Source organism: Triplophysa rosa, linkage group LG11 (genome assembly GCF_024868665.1).
Source record: "Triplophysa rosa linkage group LG11, Trosa_1v2, whole genome shotgun sequence".
In the NCBI taxonomy this organism is placed as follows: Eukaryota; Metazoa; Chordata; class Actinopteri; order Cypriniformes; family Nemacheilidae; genus Triplophysa; species Triplophysa rosa.
In genome coordinates, this window is record NC_079900.1 from 7,343,563 (window position 1) to 7,368,146 (window position 24,584).

The following is a 24,584-nucleotide window of genomic DNA, read 5'->3' on the forward strand; positions in this document are numbered from 1 at the left end:
CACAATAGTGGAAATTCCTGAAAAGTCTTCATGCACTTGAAATGCAATGTTTACACACTGTAACCCCTGTTAAATACTGTTAAGTTAAAGTTCTTACCAAATCTTAGCAAGTGTGAATTAAATAATTAATTTATCATTTAAGCAGACAGAACTTAAACAAATAAGTACATCTAAATTGCATTTTAAGTTAACTAAACTAAATTTGCTTTTAATATGCATAAATCAAATACCTTGACTTATGCAACCCAAAATGAGCAAGAAGAGACTGATCTCAGAATTGGCATTAGCACAGTCACTGCTCACTGGTAACATAACACGTTACAGGTGAAATGTAGCTTTGCAGAGCCTAAGCACATGCACCACTCTTCTAAACAATGGTAACCACAAACCTGAAAAATATGTTATATGTCTAAATATCTAAGAGAAGTGAACATTAAACACTAACAAGTCTTTAACTTTACTAAAAACATAAAATAATCATATGTTTTTTTAATTTACTCTCCTAATGCAGTCTGACGCAAAGCATGCTGGGAATTGGAAATCCTTCTTGACCAATTGTGTTGAATCAACATGTTTAAATTAAGTAAATTGAACAAGGAGCAAATCAATTTTTTAAGTTTTAGTCAAAACTTCAAGTTAATCAAAAATAATCATTATACTTTACTAAAAAGTAAAAAAGTTTCAGGAACTTAAAATATTTAAGTAAGTAGAATTTTTTTATAAAATTAAGTTTACATTACTTAATCTATTTGATTATTTTGAACATTTGGGTTTTTATCCAACCCTTACAAAAAAAGCCAAATGGTCCTAAGTAAAACGTGATTTCGGAACATTTTTGTGCGAATATCATGTGAAATCCTATGTGAAACCTGTTTAATCCCATCTGAAATGTGGTGGTGAAAAACATGTAAAATTCATGCGTTTTTTTCTGTATGGGAAAATTATGTTTTTGTGCTATATTCCAGATCTTCTGAATTCAGTTTCATCTCACAAAGAGAATTTTAAATGGATAGTTCACCAAAAAAATACAACTTCTGTCATCACCCTTATGTCATTCAAACCCTATGACTGTTTCTGTGTAACACAAAAGAAGATATTTTGAGAAATGTCTCAGAGGTGTCTCAGAGGCTCTGCAGAAAAGAAAGTCATAGAGGTTTAGAATGACATGAGGATGAGAAAAAAAATGGAGGAAAGAATGTTCATTTTTGAGTGAAATTCCCCCAAAATGGCCTATTTTCACTTCATTCATCTTCCAGTACATAGTCCACAGCAGTCATTCTTTCACAAATCACTAATTTCTAAAAATCTCAAAAGATTTTGAACCTTTCACTGTACAGCAAGCAAGAGAATTAGGTCAGAACTGTTTCACAAAGCCCTGAAGGAATGTTTAATTACTGCTTCACCTTAAAACCCCCCTCAATGTTTTTTGCCTTTCTTTTAAAAAATCACTCTCTCCAGGGGAATGCCACCTCAGAGGTGGAACTAATGCACGGCTACACAATATAAGCACAGAGAGCCAACTAATTTGGCCTTGCGTGAAACACTGATAAAACAAATTGGTCAAATCTATGCTTTGGAAACAACAAAAGATAAAGTATCAAGGACGAACCTGGTCGAATCGAATTCTAATACCTTTGGAGAGCCGTGCATGTCATAAATTCCAATACGGGTCTGAATGTAAAATAGAGTGTTTACGGTTCTAGCACGCTTGGGAATGACCCTTCGGGACTGGTTTGACATGACAGGAGATGAATTAATTGCCCAGCTCAGATGAGTTGATTAAGGAAGCACAGAAGTCTGGGCAGTGATTAATTTTCTGGAAGGCACGCTGGATGGTGACCAAGCTGTTCGCATTCTCAGACACCCACATCTACAGCAGTGCCCGCCACGGCACACCCGCTAGTCAGGCTTCAGCGGTTATGAGAGGCCAGAAATAAAACTCCAGGGGTCAGAGTTTTTCAATCCAATTAATGGAGGAAGATGAAAACCTGAGTGTGCGAACATGCGTGTGAAAATGAAAGGGAACCATAGAGATTGTGAACAATAGATGGTTTGGAACAATAGACAGGGCGTGTGGGTTTTGTCAGAAGGAAAACTGGATTATGTGTTCACTGTTTGTTTATTTTGACAAGTAATATGAGAAATGGAATAATCACAGACGTGTGTGTGTTGGGGTGGCATTGGGCTGCACTCACCACGTTGCTCTCATGCACTTCGGGATTCATGGTGAGCTGCACCACAAACCAGGTGGCATTCCGCAGGATAAACGCCGTAATCAGGTTCCAGTGGATGATATTTCTCAGGCACCGGATACTCCTGAGAATAGAGGAGGAAAGAAAGATGGAGGAGGAAGAGCGAGGGGAGGAAAAATGTAAAAGAAAATGAAAATAAAAGAAAGAATAGAAAGATGGAAGAATGAAAGGAACGTAGAGAAAAAATAAATGGTCAGAAAAACAACACATTTTACAAAAGCATTCGTTTTTCTCTGGGCTGTGAGTGTTTGTGTGCATTCATGAGTGTTTGTGTAGTGTGTGTTTTTTGGCTTTGCGGCAAGATTTAACAACAGATTTCACGTTGTTTTATTGGCTGTACATCCATTGTGTCTTGACTTTTCTCTGCGTGCATTCCCATCCGAGCATGTTATGTTTATCTTCAGATGGCACACCAACTGCGTAAAGCATCTTTAAGTAATTCATATTTCACATTCAGCACTCATTTCATAAAAAAACACATCAAGTTAGGAGCTTGGTTGAAAGTCTTGACACTTACATACAAATGTATTTTTTAACCATCAATATTCATTTTACTCCGCACCCAAGCTTCCCTGCGGGTTATAATATTTCCAACCCCCTGCAGCCACTTTTAACCCTGTAATGAACGGTTTGCTTCAGAAACATGGCATTTACTGCAGACTATTCATATTTTTGTTATGTTAAGGCAAAATTCTTGTGAGTATTGGTAAGTAAAAACATCATTAAAACAGATTCCTCTAAAAGCTTCTATTTTCACTGGCAAATGTCTTGTTTTGTTCTACTTTTTCCATGCCGTGCAGTGTGAATTTGTTATGACCTTTATTTTGCCTTAGTATTTTGTTTTGAGGATATGTGATCTACAAACCAACTTAAGCTAAGCATGCACAACAGTAGCTTGCATTGCAAACACACCTCAGTAATAGCATACACATGGGGATCAAATCTCAGGAGCACAAATACTAATAAAATGTATACCCTGAATAGCATTGGATAAAAGCAGAGCACCCTTATTGTGCAAAAAAAGACATCTTTTCTTCTTCTAGTTCTCTTTTGTTACGGTATAAATCACACTACTGCAACTGCAATGTCAACTTGGCTGTGATATCAGCTTCAGGCTGGAGTCAGTATTTACGACTGACTTAAGACAAGCCCTTGCCGTCTAAACCCAAGCTTTTTTCTCTATGAGATATGCAACAAAACTGGTCCCAGATCAGAAGAAAAAAGGAAGAACTCACAGCAGCACCACACAACTCTAAAAATCTACTTATGGATTCACAGCTTGATGGAAGACCATTTTCATTTCCACATTTAATTTCTCTTCTTTAGAAACCTACAAAGTCGCCTTAAAGAACCCAGAAACCAATTCACAGATCTAAAAAACGTACAATCTAACATCAAGAACACATTATGAAATAAAAGCATGTAGTAAACCTGAAGTATTCCTGATTCAAAAAGAATGAATTACATTTTCACTAAGAGAAACTTCCACATGAGGCATGCACAAAAACAGACGCAAATGTGCAAATGAGGTTTAGATTCTTCATTCTCGCTGCAGAGATGTCAGAGTATGGCGCAGTCATCTCCATAATGATCTCCAAAGACACATTTACACTTCGTATGGAAAATAGCCTTGGCATTCCTTATGCAAGCTTAATGTAAAGTTATGCCAGATGAAACCTCGTGCTCTGGAAACTTTAAAGCGTTAAGGGTTATTAAGGGGTGATGAACAGATTATGGCACTGATTTTGCATCGCTCATTTAACCCATGTCATCAATTTCATCGATTAGCTTCAATCGGACTGCCTGCTAGACAGAAACATAATGTTGCCACCACGGTTAATGCCCCTAAGATAAGATTAATATCCATAAATTCTCTCTCTCTCTCTCTGTGTTTGAGCTTCTCCAATTAACTTCCACAGTTCAAAGCAAGAGAATGTAAAATGGAGGGAAAAAGGAGATGTTGAATTGACATCAAGCAATCAACATGTCACTTTCAGGACCCCAAACAATCACATTTTCTGTCCGATATTGCTTCAGAGACTAAAATAAATATCTGAAAACACAACCTAACCTGCCAATAGACTTTCACATCATGTCATTTGAATTAATCTACATTTTGTAAAAATCCGGAGACCGTCACCCACTATCAGCTATCCTCATAACTTGTTAACCTAAATATGAATGTATCTTACAACAAATGATATCTTTGCAAATACAAAACTTCGTGCCAGAATTATAATACATTCAATAAACATTCATGAGTATTCAGGCACACTTGCACAAACACATTCATGAGCACGCAGTTAAAATACGCCTCAGTTCTGCATTTATCTCAGCAGGAAGATGAAAGTCTGTGGAAATTCATTTAGTACAAACGTGGGACGCAGGGCAACAAATTATGATATTCCACATTGTTTTACTGCCTACGCTTTAATCACAGAAAACAAAAAGCGAATAAAGTTCCTGTCACATTATTCTCTTTTTGAATATGTTTATAATGCAGTACGCATTTATATGCTTGACTTATAGACAGGTCCAAACAGAATCTGCAACAGAAACTCAATATAATATACATAACTATGTCTTCAGAGGTGTAGAAAGACCTTACATAATGAAGCGTTATTTTTTGCCTTAGAATGAGCTATTTCTATCTGTATTTTCTATCTGGTCCTCTTACATGGAATTCACCATGTTGTTTCTGCAGTCGCCCTAAACAGACAAACTGCTCTACAGAGCACGTTTCGTAAATACTTTATCTCCTTCGGTAAAGAAGTGAAAAAAGTGACGATATCACCGTAGTGCTTCGGAAGGGAGGGGTGGAGTGAGCTGTTGGTTGCAATTTGCAACCTCACCACTAGATGCCACTAGACTTAAAACGCTGGCCCTTTAAAACCACCTCTTTTGGTTTCTAAAAGGATAAAAAAACATATGCAGGTATATTTGTTTTGAATTGAAATTCTTTCAGCATTTTCTTGACCTAATAGTCCCATGGCTCCAGAATAATACGTCCTGTACCAGCAGAGCAACTGCCATGTAGATGAATGAAAAAGATTTCTCCTGGTACCATAGACCTCCCTGAGATACACACGCTCATTCAGCTCTAATGATAACATATCAAAGACATTAGAGGTCTAAGACGGGATAAAGATTAAATGCATGCTTCTTGTAAAAGTCTATCTCACACAAGTCACCATTCCTTATCCAGATCAGATCCTCCAACATAAAAGACAAAAAAACAAATCTCAGCTAGAAGGGTGTGCATATTTTGAGTGGCTTGACAGATTCTTGCTATAGGACAGCAAGAACAAGGTAGTAAAATGGTGTTATGTTTTAAAAACAGCTCTAAATAAACACCTGTCAATCAAAAGTGTCTGCAAGAAACAGTGGGGAGCGGGCATCTGACATCAGGATGGATGGATGGATCATATGATGATGTAATTTTCCTAGTGACAGATGGGAAGGCATGGTGTTGTCTGAATGGTTATCGCCAGCTTCAGACGTATAGACTCAAGCAACAAGCTGTTGGTTATGAATGGCGCCGCTGGGTTATAATTGAGTATTAGAGGTTATTTCACATGGAGCCGATCGCTCAATGTGTCTCATTTCGTATCTTCTCCATGCAATCCGATTATTAATAAACAACCAGACCTCCCCCTCGCATGTCATTAAAAAACCATCCATAGCTTCTGAAAGAATTGCATTCTGATAGTTAGTAGCACAGAATCTCATTTCCCTATCTGTGGAACAGAAATTGTGAATTTCTAGTGCCCTTCCTTCTATGTAATGAAAGCATGTTTGGGGTGAACTATTCCTTTAAATCCCCAACTGAATTAATTGATGAGCGCTGGGTAGCATCTTACAGTACAGTTACTAGTGTGATGGATGAATGCCGACACACAATGAGCGGGTGAAGATGACTTTTATCTAGAGGAAGGACAGCTGTACTGGCCTTGTATAAAAACACAAGCTCTGGGCTGTTAGCAGCCGAGTATCTGACGCTTGTGCAGTTCCCTGTGACCTCGTTCACACAACCCACTGAGCAGCTGAATCTGACGTTACTTTCTCATTAGTTACGGATGGTACATTCGCAAGCACACACACGCAGATGTGCGCTCACAAACTGCGCGCACACACACTAAATGTCAGTGTAAATACACTCTGGCACGTTTGATAGCAGATCTTGGTTTGGCTGTGTGTGTCTGTATATTGTTAAGATGTTTTTAATGAAGTTCTTTTAACACAATGCATTGCTTGAGATGCCTCTGTGTATACAGTCCATTGTGCGTTTATATGCACAGATCTCATTAAATTTACCCTATGGATGTTTTTGCTTTATAGCCAGTTTGAAACACATCAGAGGATAACTAATGAATGCATTTTTGTGCTTAGAATACATACAGTACATTTAACGGAGAAAGAAAATGTTTGAGATGTTGGCCTTTAATTTGCGTTATTTGCATTTGTTGAAGGAATACTTCAACTAAAAAAAAATTCTGTCATCATTTACACACCCTCATGTACGTAACCTGTATTTTACCCTTTCTTCTGTGTAACAAAAAAGAAGATATTTTGAGGAATGTCTGAGTTGTTTTGTGTCCATACAATGGAAGTCAATAGGGGGGAAATGTTGTTTGGTTACCAACGTTCTTTAAAATATCTTCCTTTGTGTTCTGCAGAAGAAAGAAAGTCGAACAGGTTCAGAAGGACATGAATGCGAAAACGTGATGAAAGAGATTTTCATTTTTACTGAACTATCCATTTAAAGGGGTTCACCCCAAAAAGACTTTGTTCACCCTCATACAGTACCATTTAAAACCTGTAAGCTGTTTATTTTCATTTTTAGACTGTGTAATAATTAAAACTAATAATAAATAATTGTTGTTAAAAAAAACGTTGTTAAAATAATCATGTTTTGGGTGAACTTGTTCTCGATTTCATTTTTTGGTATATGATCATCGCATCTGTTTCTGTGATCCATTGAGAGTATCTCACCAAAGCTCAATGAGCGAGTGGATCATACCTTCCAATGACCTCCTCCAGTAAATGCGACACATAGATCAAGTCTACTGCGACTCTACTGCAGTGCGATGTGACTGACCCTGAATCTCTCTCTCTCTCTCACCCTTCCCCCTCCATGCCCCAAGTGGGCCACGCATGACCATATCACACGATGGGCTGAAGATGATACATGCGTAAGGCCAAAAGAAAATCATTTTCTCACATGGAGCTCTCAGTATTATTTAAAGGTGCAGTGAACTGGCCGTTTTTATTGTTTTATACTATTGTCTGATGTCTACTTATGACGTTCGCGTGGTTTTTACGTTCGAAAAAATCGAAATCAATAAGTAATAGGCTATTTTCTACCCTGGTTTTGAGGCCGGCTGGAGAAACGCTCGGTTTTTAAGGGCGTGCCGCATAGAAGACTTGGAAGTAAACGCCCAGTGCTATGATTGGATAGCAGCTTGCGTAGTTGACTTAGTTGGAGCCTTCTGTGAATTTGGTTAGACACGTAACGTAACGTGAATTTACTCAAATTTACAGACTTATTTCCCGGATGTGATGGCAAGGCTTTGCGTATAGTTTGTGTAGCCTATAGTTGTAGGTTGTTTAGCGATATATGACCGTACATGTCAGCATTTAAGACCCGCGAACCGGACAGAAGATCACCGCGATCGCGGGTCTTAAATGTTATAGTTTTCATGATAAATAAACAAACGGTAGACTCCCGGCCAAAACGACAGATATGGAGATGACCCAGAACCAGAAATATCAAAACACTTCAAAACAGCCTCCATTATTCGCAAACGGTGGATAAAACCTTGAAAAATGATATATGAGCCCGCCAAATCACAGAGATGCCGATTACAATTATTACAAATGACTAGAGGTCCCCAGCTAATACTATCAGGGCATATCAATCGATCTCTAATAAAGCAATAGTGACGCATAGTACAAATATGTTTTACTCACATAAGATTGCTGCGCCATTCCTATCGGATCCAATATTGACGGCACAGCACTGCTTTTTAATTTTAGTCTCTCCGCAAAGACTTGTTCAAGGAATCCGCGTTGAAATGAAGCGAACAAACGCTCAATGTTTTCCCCACGTGAGCTGGAACGTCTTTAAAAATGAACTTCAACCACGCACTCCTACTGTCGGAATCCGAAGGAAGGTTATGCAGTGACTGTGTTCTTCCACAACCAGGCACTGCACAATATTTTGCGATCTTTAACGGAATGATGCTTACACTCGCTCTATCTGGTTCCGTGCAGCTTGTGTTCAGTACCGTCATGCGCGAACCAGTGGGCGGGGCTCAAGAAGTAGGCGTTGATATTCTTCTGTGGAGGCGGTGTTCAACCTAAGATAGGTGAATTCCAGGACCTGCCGTTCGCTGAGCCTCGTGTCAATAACAGTTGTTATTTCAGTAACAAGGGCATTTTCAGGTCTGACACTTACAGGATGTTCGCTTGAATACGATTCCCTCTTATATAACAAAAGCTTGGGTTAAAATTGTGGTCCTAGTTCACTGCACCTTTAAAGGTGAATTGTCTGTATTATCTGCATTGCAAGCTTCATCAGACAGATACAAAAGTTGTGTTCTCAAGTGCAAAAGCAATGTTACTATGTTTGACCGGCGAGGAAGCATCAAAAGCATGTGCAATGTTTTGATATCACCCAGAGCCAGTGTTTCACACACATTACAAGAGAATTCACCAGCAAATGTGTTCTCTGTGTCTCTGATATACTCTTAGGTGAAAGCAGTTTAACAGAAAATGCATGACATCTTAACATTTTCTCAAATATGTCTCCTTAATTAAAAAAAAAAGACACAACAAAGGAAATAGCATGTGTCAGGTCCCGGGTCTGATCCGGGCTTTGTTCGTTTCGTCTCAGTCTTGCGGTTTTGTCGAGCACATGGCGTTGTTTTTGACAGCTCGCCATGTGCTCGGAGTCCGTGTGTGTGCCCTGCCGTTCTCGTTACCATCTCATCACCTCACACCGGCTTCCCCTCTCGCTGTCTTCTTTCTCTCTATTTAACTCCCTGTGTATTTCTGTCCTGTGTCAGACCGTTAGCTTTTCTAACCACCCTGACTGCCAGTCTTGTAACTCTAGTCTTGTCTTGATTCGGTTTGGATTGGATTGCTAACTCATATCTTGTTCAGGCACCAGAGCTGTAAGCACCCTGCAGGGTTTTCTGCTGTACCCGTTGATTGCTGCCCCGGCGACCACGGCTCTCGTTCTCGCCTCTAGTGTGGAGGATTTCATTGCCACGGATTGGGTCTCCCGGTCTCTCTGCAGTCATCATCTCACCTCGGGGACTCAAGCTCCAGCAGCGGCTCTCCACCCTCATCGTGGCAGCCTCCCTTCCAGCTGTGGGAAAGTTCTTCTCGTCCCAAGTGGATTCTCTCTCTCTCTCTCCCTGCGGGTTTGTCTGGTCCGAGTGACATTCATCTCTCCCTGCGGGCTTAAATCTCTCTCATGAACTTTCTCTCTGCTGAGTGAGTCTAGGACTGTCAGGAGGTTGTCTCCATTCCCCCGCGGCAGCCTCTGTTCCCCGGGCCACTCCTGTCACCTCTCCCCGGCCGAGGGCTCGAGCCTGTTGTCCCAGTCCCCCCGAACTTAGTGATAGACTCTGTTTGTGACTCTTGGTGCTGTGTTTGTCTCTCCCATTGTGCTGCAATAAATACCTCTCATTGTAGCCTGCATCTGATTCCGGAGTTTTTCCTCACAAGCTGACATACAGTAAGAATACAAAGTTATAAAATTTAGGTCACATCTCAGTATGAAAAGTATTTGACTTAACACTGAAATCGCTGACTTTGATATAGCCTAGCAAGATTACAAAGTTTGCAAAATAGAACAGTGCAAGACAATGTGAAACTCTAGAGGAGACACGTGTGAGATTAAATTTTATTTCCTCAGGAGAAAAATCTGACGTTAGCATTTGTTTCTAATTTCATGTTCTGGCTTTGTAGGGAAAGTACAGTCATATTAAATGTTGATAAAGATCCCAGAAATCTTTTAAACTTATAACTTTCAGAGAGTCCTAATAGCTTCGCAAAAATCATTGTCATTCCTTTGTCATTTTAATTGAAAGGTATTTCACTTATTAGAACAAAAATCCACTCCTTGAACTGACGGGGCTATTATGTCTCCATTTAATACTCAATTTTAAAATTGCAGATCTCTAGATTCGAGGGAGGGACAATGCAACAATAACTCCTTTCAGACCAGTACAACCCATGCTGAAAATAATTTCTATTGCCTGCCATACCTGCATATGAAATCTCTGGGAAGAAGAGAATAGCAATCCACACTTATACACATAGGCCAAGAGTGGCATTTTTAGCCAACCATCACCATGGCATTTTAGGGTGGGGGGAGGCGGTACAGGCTGGCAGTACTGGTGACAAATGGACATAAGTTCTCTCTAGAGGAAACCTGGAAGTGAGCCTACTGCAGCGCTTATGAAACCAGCACGGATCAGAAAGAGCCCTATTCACACTGTATGATAATGAATGACACTCCTATTTTTATAGAAGCTTATCTGAACTAAGATGGAATTTAATAAAGATAATGGTAATCCTGAGCATGGATGGACGATATTACCAAAATATTACGGCCATTGCTGTAGTAATAACACATCAATTGGTCAACTAACACATCCATATACTACTGTAAGTCTGGCCATTTATACCATGTTAAAAAATACTTACCATGGGATAAACCGTACACACCATATAGACGGTTTCATCTTAACAATTAAATAAACGTTACTGGGCATGCACACTTTTGTGACCCCAGCTTAACTTCCGGTACACATCCACCAACAACAGAGTGCCTGTAGATCATTTCTGATAACAATCCAAAGAAACCGTGAAGAACCATTACTTGGTTAAACTTGTCTCTCCAATGTTTCGAATTTAGACTGCGATACCAAGCTCAACCACTAGATGTCAATGTACAATACAGTTTGTTTAAATGCGTCAAAACTACAGGAACGTTCAACAAATTGTTTATTTAATAAAATGAACATATACAAAATTCAACAAATCGTTTAATCAATACAATTATTATACAGTAAAATAAATCATAAATTAATATTAACATAAAATAAATAAAATATAAATAGTTATATTACAAGCCAAACACAAACCGGAAGTTAACTGGGGGTCATGCGCACGAGCGTCCGATGAAACTCTATACACTCTTAAATATAAAAGGTGCTATAAAGGTTCTTCACGATGCCACAAAAGAACCATTTTTTGGTTCGACAAAGAACCATTCAGTCAAAAGTTCCTTAAAAAACCATCTCTTTCTTACCCTTTTACCTCATTTTCCATCATGGAGTTTGCCATCTGACAACAAACAGGCTTTAGAGGATGAACCTTAAAGCTTTGTTGGATATCTAAGGTGCTTGGCAGCTGTCTGGCAGTGCGGATGTTGGTGGCAGGACAGGAATGAGTCAGTGCCCAGAAGCTTGTGTTTCCGATGAAAGGCCAGCCAGGTTGGAAGGAGAAGGTCTGGTCATTACACCACTGAAGCTGCACTACAGAGATTGTAGCCTCAAACCACATCCCAGCTTCATCTACGAGTCCATTATAAAAGACCGTTTGGAACGGAGCTCAAAAGTATAGAATGCTCAAGTTTCAGAATACTGTATGCCTAAAGTTACACTTAAAAAAGGTGAACATTTTTATCAAAACCTCACAAGAGAGTAGCATGCATAACAAGCACACACGCACACACACACGCACACGCACACACACACACACACACACACACACACACACACACACACACACACACACACACACACACACACACACACACGCGCGCGCACACACACACACACGCGCACACACACACGCACACACACACACGCACACGCACACACACACACACACACACACACACACACACACACACACACACACATGCATGTCTGGTTTATTATCTCTGTGGGGACAGTCCATAGGCGTAATGTTTTTTATACTGTACAAACTGTATATTCTATCCCCTATCCATAACCCTACCCCTAAACCTAAAGATCATAGAACACTTTTTGCATTTTTAGATTTTTTAAAAATATTGTTCTGTACAATTTATAAGCTTTTTTGCCTGTGGGGACCTCATTTTTGGTCCCCACGGTGACACGAGTCCCCATGTGTTGGTGTGCATTCAGGTTTAGGTCCCCATCGGGATATAAAAACATGAACACACACACACACGGGCACTTTCCATAGACCGGATGATTTTGTACCAACTATATATTCTACCCATAACCCTCACCCTACCCCTAATAAACTTTCTACATTTTTACATTCTCAAATAAACATCATGTTTAATGATTTAATACCTGTTGTTCCCATGGGGACCAAAAAAATTCTGGAATTACTATCTTTGTGGGGACATTTACCAGGACACACACACACTTCTTCAAAACCAGAGCCAAGAAAAATAACTTGAAACACTCAACAACTTTTGGAAAAGTTGTTGTGCTTTTGGAAAAGCTCTTCCATCCATTTCTCAATCTTAGCGTGGGTCTATCACTGTCCAATGCCTGCACACAATTGCACACATTTCACTTATTAGCATTCCCATTGCCTGTGCTAATAGAAGTGCGTTATCACAGCTGTCTATTCAAGTCCTCCCCCTCTTCATTCACTTTTGTATTGATCACTGCACCGGCTTCTATCCCCTAAAAGATGTGCCTTCATGAATAATCGCCTGCCTGGGCCATTTGCCATGAGTTGGGCTGCACAATCTGATCCTCCAGCTAGTACGGAAAGGGGTCACAGGCAAAGTCACTGAGTGTTGCAATTTCAGGCCATAAACATGGTAACGATAATCAAAATCTGCTGGGAGATAAAGCAGTATGCTTAGGGCAGTTTAGGGTCCCTCGCTCCACAGGGGGCCGACATTAACGAACCGGGTTGGCTTTATGCAGCGCCTGTGGCACCAGAGATACAGACCTCCTGGAGCGTCTTCGAGCCCAAATGGAGTGCAGATGTACTGGTAACATCCCCTGCTGGGGCCCAGGACGAGCGACCTGTCTGTCCAAGCATACGGTACGGCGGGAGTGCTGGCGGAGAGCCACCACCTCATACAGTGACCATGTGCTCTGAGGTCTGCTGACTCCATCACCCTGCTGAACTCATTGCGTAAGCACGGATGAAAATAGAAAAACAGAGGTCCTCCTTATCTTGTGCCACTTGAGTTGCAGGACACGTTTAGTGGGGTATGTTTCAGGAGAAGTGTTGGGTTAGTTACTCAAAAAAAAAAAGTAATGCACTGGAGATGCTTTATGGTAAAAAGCAATCACTTATATTAAAGGGACGTTCACCCAGAAATAAAAACGTTCATAATTTACTCACCTCACTCGAGATGTTGCAAATCTGCATAAATGTATTTGTTCTGGTGAACACAGAGAAAGATATTTCGAAGAATGCTTGTAACCAAACAGCTCTTGGTCACCATTGACTGCCATAATAGGAAAAATGACAAGTCAAAAGTGCCCCCAGAACTGTTTGCTTTCCTACATTCTTCGAAATATCTTAGTTTGTGGTATAAAGCAAGTTTTTGTGGTACTCATGGTAGTCAATGGTGACAAAGAACAGCTAGCATTCTTTCAAATATCTTTCTCTTCGGAAAAAACTGAGGGTGAGTAATTAAGACAGAATTTTCATTTTTTGGTGAATTGTCCCTTTACCTCCACTTTTGGGGTACTCTTGCTTTGTATCTTTCTTCATTCTACAAAAATGAAAACAAAAGTGAGATAATGCTTCAAACAAGAAAAAACTGCCAATGTAGTAAGAAATCACAGTTAAGCTGATATCACTTTGCATTAAACATAATAATAATAACCCCCCCCCAAAAGCCTTCTCGCATCCCATGACACACCCCACTCTGAATTTTCAGATTTCTCCCTGTTACTTCATCACTCCCATGTGAAAATAAGGTGATATCTTTAAAGGTCTGATTACATAAGCATCTAAAAAGCAACCCAAAGCTGTTTAAAAGGTTAAAGCCATATTTAATGTGTTATATTCCTGCATTCGAGTTTGTTTTTGCCTGAGGTGATCTAATGAACAAATTCAAAGGGACGCATGCAATTCCAGTTAGAGTATTGCAAAGTGTTAAGTGTTCTTGGATGTGTCTTGTTTTTTGAATGAAAGCTCTGAATGTTTGAAAGAATGAGGCACTACCCAATTTAGATAAACACACTTAATCAAAGCCACATTACTGTGGAAATTTCAAAAAAGAAAATGATACTTTCCCAGGATCACAATTTTTCTAAAGTTAGTTTTATAGATAAAAACTTGCCTGGTGGGGTGGATTATGCAAACAGCCTTGATTTTCAACTTGATGCAGATGCTCGTATGCAGAAAAACGATGTGCAGTTTACGGCTTCCTGTCTCTGGCCTAAAGGAACACGTTAGGAGTCACTGAGTTTCAGGCATTTGTCAAGAAACAGGATAAGCGACAGCGATGCCAACAGGGGTCTGTTTCTTTTATCTTGACCTGGTGAGCCCCTCTATAGTGCCCCCCACTACAGCTTTGCTCTATTTCACACTTTGATGTCTGTGAAAGCCAGTGAGCACCTCTTATTCTGTGAATGACTGAAGATGTGGATGAAACTCCTCTGTCAGTAGTGTGCTGTGAGGACTGTATTGACTAAGGGTGAAATCACATTGAGGGTTATTCTGTTCTTTAATATCAGAAAGAGTATAAACTATATTCACTGACCTGCCACTGTAAAAAGTTTTTTTATTGACACTTACAGAAAAAGTTCTCTGAATCTGAAAGCGGACTGAGATCTCTTGTTAGTTTATCATACGTTCACTCACACTGTGTCTAGTCTAATATGATTGCAAAATTAAAATAAACATTTATTGTACAAAAGCAGTATTTCTGTTTTACTTTGTGATAATTTTCTTTTCTTTCATTTTAAGTAAGCAGCAAATGGAAAATTTAACACACAGTGTAATACTCATATAGGTTAATTTATATTCCAACATTTGGGTTAGTCCCTTTTTGACCCAACCATGTGTTTAAAATAACCCAACAATTTTTAGAGCCAGGGGTCTCCTAGACACACTTTCAAAACCTGGAATCCTTAACCCTGGAAATTAACCCTTCCAAACATTAATATGCTGAGAATTTAATACTCATATCCTTCTATCCTGACACAAATATAGCCGAAGGGTCCGAGTGCTCTCAGCGTGTACCCTAAACATCTGCTCAACAGTTTCATTACACTGTTTCCCTGCTACAAAAACAGCTCCAGCCCAACTAACTTTATGACCTCTCGCTTTATTACGCACCGTCTCATTTCATCCATGACGCACTGACTCTGGAAGATTAGCCGGGCAGACAGAGACAGAGGTTAATCAGCAGGACAACACTGTTTTAAAAGGCTGTGTTAAAGAAAGAAGTCAGATGATTTCTAGTGTGATTTCAATTGAAAATCCAGGAAAAGATGCCAGAATAGCTTCACCGGATTAATCAAGGCAGATTAAATCTGAGATAATCTAGTCGAAAGAATCCTAAAGGCTGGTTATTTAATCTGTTCTGTCTACACAATTTGTGGACCAGACACCAGAGCGTGTGTATGGTACACTTTGATATACGTGACATCCGGTCAGGAATAGTTCACCAAAATATGAAGATTCAATAATGTCAAATCTCATTGGTTCTTGAGTGTCTCATGACAAAACACAACGTAAAAGACAACTTGACATGGGAGATGCAAGAACCAATGAGCTTTGATGATATTGGCATACTTGCATTTTTTTTTTTTGTCATTTGAATAGAAAATATTTGTGTTCAATTGTAGAATTGAAATCACATCTTGCAGACGCTTTTATCCAATACAATTATACAATACAGAGTATGTGCAATCCCTGGGATCGAACCCATGACCTGGGGTTGCTAGCGCCATGCACTAACCACTGAAAAACCCCATTTCAACGCGTTATTACTGTAATTCCAGGGCAGTTGTGGCCTAATGGTTAGAGAGTCGGACTCATGACCAGAAGGTTGCCGGTTCGATTCCCAGGGCCGGCGAGTAACAACTGAGGTGCCCTTGAGCAAGGCACCTTATCCCTACTTGCTCCCCGGGCGCTGCAGTGATAGCTGCCCACTGCTCCGGGGGTACGTGTGTTCACTACTCTCTGGATGGGTTAAATGCAGAGGTCACATTTCGTTGCCTTGTACATGTGCAATGACAATAAATTGAATCTAAAATCTAAAAATCTAAATGTAATGTTGTTATTATTACTAAAATATAAAATATTATATTTAAAAGTAGTGCCGTCAAACAATTAATCGTGATTAATCGCATCCAGAATAAATGTTTGTGTTCACATCAGAGATGGGCACTCGAGTTAGTGTCTCGGACTCGAGTCGCACTCAAGTCGCATTTTAAAAGACTTGACCTTGACTCGACTCAACAAAAAGGACTCGTGAATATTGAAAAAAAAAATCCTCGACTTACTGATATTGTAAGGAAAGAATGTGTATAGCTGTAAATAGAACTTTTATCATAGAATTTAATGACGGACATGTCACTGCGTATTCTTCAGTCACATGAAACATGGCGGGAGCCTCGGCACCATATGTTCTCACGTTCGGTTTTATTAATGTGTCAAAATCAGGAACGTCGGGAAGATTGGCTAAATGCAAAGAATGTGGGAAAATAATTAAAGACACCGGAACGACATCAAACTTTATTAGGCATCTAAGAATGCATACACAAAGGTTAGTCACGTATAGCAAGCTATTATACTGTGATGTGACGGGTATTTAGGATATTCAAAATTTAGCCTTTAAAACTAGCACTGTTTTTATCAATATTTTCGTAGAATGTGGCTTTTTCTTAGTGAGTTGTATGAGCGATAAAGAAATATGTAGACCTGTAAAAGGCAGACACGTTCAGCTAGAATCTTAGTAGTGTCCCTGGTTTTCCAAACATCATATGTTTTCTCTATATAAAACAACTTTGTAAATAGGATTTTTGAGTATGAAACTTTTTTCAATAAGGCATGAAATGACTTGAGACTTGACTCGGACTCTAGCTGAAAGACTTTTAGACTTGACCCGGACTCTAGCTGAAAGACTTTTAGACTTGACTCAGACTCTAGCTGTAAGACTCCAGATTTGACTCGGACTCTAGCTGAAAGACTTTTAGACTTGACTCAGACTCTAGCTGAAAGACTCCAGATTTGACTCGGACTCTAGCTGAAAGACTTTTAGACTTGACTCAGACTCTAGCTGAAAGACTCCAGATTTGACTCGGACTCTAGCTGAAAGACTTTTAGACTTGACTCGGACTCTAGCTGAAAGACTTTTAGACTTGACTCGGACTCTAGCTGAAAGACTTTTAGACTTGACTCAGACTCTAGCTGAAAGACTTTTAGACTTGACTCAGACTCTAGCTGTAAGACTCCAGATTTGACTCGGACTCTAGCTGAAAGACTTTTAGACTTGACTCAGACTCTAGCTGAAAGACTTTTAGACTTGACTCAGACTCTAGCTGTAAGACTCCAGATTTGACTCGGACTCTAGCTGAAAGACTTTTAGACTTGACTCAGACTCTAGCTGAAAGACTTTTAGACTTGACTCAGACTCTAGCTGTAAGACTCCAGATTTGACTCGGACTCTAGCTGAAAGACTTTTAGACTTGACTCAGACTCTAGCTGAAAGACTTTTAGACTTGACTCAGACTCTAGCTGTAAGACTCCAGATTTGACTCGGACTCTAGCTGAAAGACTTTTAGACTTGACTCAGACTCTAGCTGAAAGACTTTTAGACTTGACTCAGACTCTAGCTGAAAGAATTGTGAACATTCTCTGGTTCACATATACTGTACATGACTGTGCATATTTATTTTGTATTTATAAAGACATATATACATACATGTATATATATTTAGGAAATGTTTACATGTGTTTATTTATATTTACCAATCATTTACAGTAAATTATAAAGTTCATAAAAAATGTGTACATTCATTTTTATATTTTTCATTTTTCTTAAATATGTATGTGTATGTGTTTATGATATTGTATTAATCATGATTTAACGCTTGACAGCCCTATTAAAAAGTAAATGACAATTGTGACAATTGAAAATGTGCTCTCTGTAAGGCACAAAGCAAACAAAAGCTGAAAGCACAACAGAAATAACTCACAAAACTACAAAAAGGCCACAACAAGAATAAAAAAATTGATTCAGGTATTAAATACATTCCGACCATGAGCTATTTTAAAGGGATGTCAACACTTAGACAAGAACATCTTATCAATAAACAAACCCCTTAGTTTGACTGAGCACCATTTAATGGCAACCAGTACAATAAAGACCTTCAGTTCCAACCCCTAAACTGTGGAACAGCAAGACATACGCTCATGTCCTTGGATGCGGTGCTGAGGTGTGTTAATTTCTACACCATCACTCTAAAATCTCATTGCCGCGGGGCAGTCTGCTGACCCGTGGCTTATCGATTTCTCAGGTGAAGTGACAACTGCGAGATAACCTGAACAGGTTGTCCTTGGACCCCAGAAACCTGAGATCAAGAAGGGCCCGTCCCCAAAACGTCACAAGCGTGATCAAGCATACTCAATCCTTCAGACCTGATGTAAAGTTTCTGTCAGCAGCTAGAAATGCAATTGATGTACTGATGAGACATGACAGGAGGACAGGGACCGTGTCACATTTAGTTAAGCTGATGAAAAGTTGATCAAAGCTAAGGATATTGATGAGGAATCAGGATATTTTACTCTATTTTGCACTATTAAACATCGCCTGTTTCAGCAGTTCAGAAATGACTCTCTTTATCCTCTAAATGAAGCGTAACTGAAAACTCAAGTCTCCTGAGATGTAAAAAAGCAAGCTCTAAGCAATTGAAATGTTTCCCGAGTTTGGAGAGAGACTAAAAACAGTGCACTTTATATTCCCGAGGAGCCCTCCTTGTCCACTTTAAAACCCAGCGGAGCAGCCCATACATAAATCTGTCTCATACTGTACACATCCAGTGGTGTAACTAATGCCGCTCAATTCCACACGATCTGCACTTCAAAAGTCCTCACGGCGGAGGCTCTCACCCACCTGAGTCTCATGAAGAGGATGAAGGCGACCAGCAGGGCTCCCAGCGATATACAATGTCCCAAGTAGTTTATGATGACTGCAATGTGGTAATGCAGCTTGCTCTTTTTCTGAAAGATCACAGACAGACACACAGAGAAACACATTAGAAAAATGACAAACTTCCTGCAGATATGTGGCATCTAAATCCCAACATGGAAGAAATGCTAAAAGCTTTTTGGGGCATTAACGGAACAGACTACAACTTCGGGGAAAGAAAATCCATTTCTTTTGTTTTTTGCATTAAAGGTTTTTAAATACAAAAAACTGACTGACTTTTTCTATATTATGCATGTTATTTCTATGGTGTCTTTGTCACAGAAATACTTCACCTAACAAAGAAAGTTCTGTCATTGTTTTCTCACCCACATAATGTTCCATATCTGTATACTGTTATTACTGTCATCTGTGTAATCTTCACACAGCCATTTTCTATAGAATGATAGTTCATAATAACCGTATTTGTGAACAATGGATGAAATGGCACTATAAAAGCATGTGAAAAGTAGTCTATATAGAAGGACTATCACATGCCTCCAGAAGACATAGGATGCAGTCTCACAAGTTGCAAAGACTATTTTAACGGTACTTGTAAATCGCAAATTTGTTCAATTTAATGCATGAAAAATGTGGTCACAATGAACTGTTATTGCACAGAAAAAGCGGCTTAAAATAGAAAGATAAATAAAACAGCATACAGTTTTAGAACAACATGAATAAATAACGATAACGTTTTCCTTTTTGGCTGTACAGTTCCTTTAAGACATTCAAAGAAATAAACATACTTTCTCCAGTTTTTTTACCCATGAGAATGATACAGCATGGAAGTACAGTATTTAAAAAATCTCTGACAGGGTCAAGACCACTGGAAAAAATTGCAATTTAATTTGGCAGCAAACAACTTAAACAACTTAAAATCCCATTGAAGCCAACACACAAACTGACCCTGAAGCCACAACAAACTAAAAAAAGTCTTCTCTGTAACCATAAACCCTGCACGTGAAGATCATTATACATGACTCTGTCTGAGACTAATGCTAATAGGAGCCGCGCTAATATCCAACCAGCAATTTGACGGTAAATTATGACAGAACATTCATTTTTGGATTAACTATCCCTTTAAGTAAAATGTGAATTATGATTTTAAAACAATATCATTGCATTTTGTATCTATTTTAATGAAAATTAGTATGTTATAGTACGCAAGTAAATTTTAGATCATTTCAGTATAATCTGCTGTCACCAGTGATGTTAGATTAAGGCAGTAGTTCTCAAACTGGGGGCCGTGGCCCCTGGGGGGGCCCCGAGATGGATCCAGGGGGCCACAGATTTTGTGGCATTTTATGAAATATAGAAATTGATCATAGATTTTATGCAATCAAACATCAGAAAAATAAGACCACCAGACAAAAGAATTGATGTTTCAGCATTGTATAACCGAATATGTTTTTATTTAAATAAAAATGTTAAATCTAAGATTATAAGTCTTTATTTAGGGGGCCGCAAAGCGATGCACTCAACACAAAGGGGGCCTTACAACGAAAAAGTTTGAGAACCACCCATTAAGGGGTGGGGCTTTATTCTTGCTTTTGTTGTACAATAGACTACATACGACATTGTTCCCCATGGACCCTACGTGCACTGGATTTAACTGAGCTGGTGATCGTGCATTGTTCTTGCACAACTTACATCATATACATTTATACAAAATCACCACTTTGTAAATGAGTTACATTTTCCCATGAGATGAGGTGGGAGTTTTTGTTTAAATGTCTTTCCATACTTTTATCTTGAGAAAGAAAAACCCAAGTGTTTCAGTGTAGTCAACTAAACTTGGTTCACTGTGATTATCCAGTTGATTTGTCCGACGTATTTGACAAAGTTCGAATTTTGGGAGTCAGTACAACCAAAAAACCCATGCAGAGAAGAAAATGAATACGATGAATTGAGATTTCTTACAGCGTAGAAGAGATCTCAACAATGTCTCAAACCGACCTTAGATTTGCAAGGCTGCTATCAAAAATGGATATGAATTATGGGTATGTGCCAAATGGCACGTTTACATTCCAGGTAGCATATGTTGATCACGTAACGCATAGGTTAGTGTGCGTATGTGTGAGCATATAGGCGTCATGTGCTAGGCATCATGGGTCCAGGACCTTTTCTTTTCTTACTCCTAACTGTGTCCTCCCGGTGCACAAATATGCCGCTGATTTCCTGCGGTCCTCACAGGCCTGTGAAGCAAAGCCCCCACTGCTCAGAGCCACTAGAGCACAGAAACCATGAAACAGACTGTCCAAGCATGGGGAGTAAAGTCAGTTCTGGAATCCAGTGTTTGTAATCCTCAGAAAGGAATGGATGAAGAAAGCAGCTACAATTTAGAAATAGTAGAAATCTTACAGCAAATTTATCTAAAGTTGTTGTTCCTTTATTGGTGAGATTGTTTTTCAGAATGGACTTTGCAGATCAACACAATTATTTTTGCTTATCATAATAACACATGCCAGTGGAGATATTCGAAAAAGCTGAGACCACTGAAGTCGACTAGATGTCTGCGAACATGCGCATTGTCTGGAAAGCAATGTGTTCAAGTGCCTTACGCAAAAATTAGAAACTTAAAAATAGTGGATTTAGATACTGAACAATCAGTATCAAGCTAGCAGGTCAGTTCACTTCATAATAATATCAAATAATATCAGTCAGTCGTGAAGATAGAAACGTGTTTGAACAGGTTGCTCAAGGTTACATTTCAATATACAATGCTATCATTGCTTTACCTCAAATCACCCCAAAAATTATTAGGCCTACTACCGTTTATATACAGTAGTATACAGTATCTACCACTGGAGCAGTGCAGAAATGACAAAGTTCACTATTAAAGTCTCCTTTTCAACTGAAACCAAACTGAGGGACAGAAAGAACCCTCCATCTGCTTTTTGATTTGTGCATGAGCACAGCTTTACACTTCCCCTCTGATGCCTCTTCTTTTTAACTAAATCCTGAGAGAAGAGCTCTTCAAAGCAGCCCTTTCTGATCCCCGTATTGTATCACGGTTGTCCTATTTTAAGAAGAGGCTCGCTCCACCAAAAAAGAGCAAAGCATCCCTCTTGGGATTCCGTTGCTGTCTTCAGGCTAGACTACTTGTCATCTAAAGGCAGACGGTTTCACACCCAACATCCCCATCCAACGAGCCTGTGGGAACACATGCTTTCACATTTAGGATTTTTCTGTTATTTTGGTTTTGACAATGCAAGGTCTCTTGCGGACATTTTGGAGGGAGCCAAGGTTTCTCATATCAAAGTTTCTACTTTACTAATTGCATGGGATTCAACTTAAAGGGTCTGGCAGTTCGCTGTGGATGCCAGTCGAGACTACATTCCTGCATTAACACACCGTCTCTTACAGAGTCCAAAGGGAATGTGTTGGAGATGGCAGTTACTTTGTCAATGCCCTCATCTCACAGTCTTTTAGAAGACTTCTGCAGAGTGCTTTTTTGTGTTGAAGCATTTAGCATTGAGAACTTAACAGCTACCGTGCCTGGAAAATATGTTAAGCTGCTGAGGAAAAGAAGAGATGCTTTGGCTCTTGACCTTTGGCCTACAAAAGACATCACAGCCGACAGAAACTTCATCAGCACCTTTTTACAACGGCGGTAAATTTGAGGTAATAGGGAGCAGCAGTCGGGCTCCTGTAGTAAAAAAATGCCATTCATTTCCCCCACAGTGAAATTTATTTTCAAAAATAACATAAAAAACCCTTTAAACCAGACCCAGGGTTGTTAAGTGATATATGCTTCTGTTGAAGACATCAGTCAGGGTGTTTAACTCAATTAATGCAATTTGTATTTAATAGCTGATTTACTGGTGAAGTACTTCTGTACTTATAATCCTCAAGTGGGCTGCTTTTTGGATCCACCAATTAGAGAAGTGGCCATCACCATGGAAACGAGAACAGCCCAAATGAATTCAGCAGAGACATTACTCACATAAAGCATTGTGAATGATGGAATGAAGTCTCTCAAACTTATATACAGTATTTGTGCATATTTGCATATCTTGCAAAAAACGTAATAGATAAACTGTCGAAATGCATTATACAGTATTATATACATGTATAAAAGTCTTTCGACAAGGTCACAGATACATTTATTTAAAAACTAAATCCTCAATTCATGGTGGCCATGAACTGTTTGATTACAAGCATTCTTACCAATATCTTTCTCTGTTCATCAGAACAAAGACATTTCTCTCGAGGGTGAGTAAACCAGGACAGATTTTTTTGTGAACTGTTCCTTTAAAGGCAACAAATCACTAGAAAATGTTGAGTTGAGCTCTGAATTGATCACAGTGTGCACATTTTAATGCTGCATATTTGTTGTGCCAGTTTATTATTCCTTGTGCCGCGTATGCAATATCAAATCAATTCAAATCAATATCCATTTTTTTATTTAATTGACAAGCAGCCTTGTAAAAAACACAAGGTAATGTATAGTCAGCCAGCAAACATTACAAAATACAAAACACTTTCAGGATGACACAAGACCTGTCAGGGCTCACTTCATGATAATGACTACGCTGTTGCTGACTCTGTGCCTCTTACATAAGTGATATTCGTATAGCGTGAGCAATGAATATTTCCCCTCCATTCAGACTCTCTAACAACGCAAGTAACTCATAGGAAACAAATTGGCTCATGCACCACCACACCAAGCGTACACATTTCTGTTGCAGAACCAGATGGTTTAAGGGCAATTGCTCAGTTGAATCCCGAGCCATTTGCTACGGTTTCCCTCAATGCTACAAGAAACCATTCATTTGGAAAACAGAGTATTCAACCTATTTTTCATTAGTGGAGAAATAGAAATTAGATTTTAATACTTAAAATATGACAATTGCTAAGGCGATAACGGCTATTTTAAATCTTTCTAAACAAATTAGATTAAAGACTTTCCAGTGCCTCATTAAACATCTGAAGTTTATTCATTGAATTAAGTGCATCCCACTCATACCTAAACCAATTTTTTGTTAACTTCAGTATTAAAGGGATATTTCAGAGGCAAAACAAAATTTTCCCATGTTTTACTCACTCTCAATGCATCCTGACTGAATATGACTTTCTTCTTGAAGAATAATGTAGTCAGGTTATAATACCATGTATATTTTTTATTGAAGCTCCAAAAAGTG

The 24,584-nt window shown here is 39.1% G+C and overlaps 1 protein-coding gene across 3 annotated transcripts in view; it reads right to left on the reverse strand.

Annotated features, from left to right (window-relative positions):
• crhr1 (corticotropin releasing hormone receptor 1) overlaps nt 1-24,584 on the reverse strand; it is a 121,088-nt gene that overhangs the window by 24,292 nt on the left and 72,212 nt on the right. For all 3 annotated transcript variants that reach the window (XR_008963816.1, XR_008963815.1, XM_057345583.1), the window contains exons 6-7: nt 19,366-19,472; nt 2,196-2,316 (exon numbers count right to left, since the gene is read on the reverse strand). Coding sequence is in view for 1 of the 3 variants with exons in the window: in XM_057345583.1 (XP_057201566.1) it covers nt 2,196-2,316; nt 19,366-19,472 (228 nt within the window). In the remaining 2 variants the exon portion in view is untranslated. The remainder of the gene's footprint in view (nt 1-2,195; nt 2,317-19,365; nt 19,473-24,584) is intronic.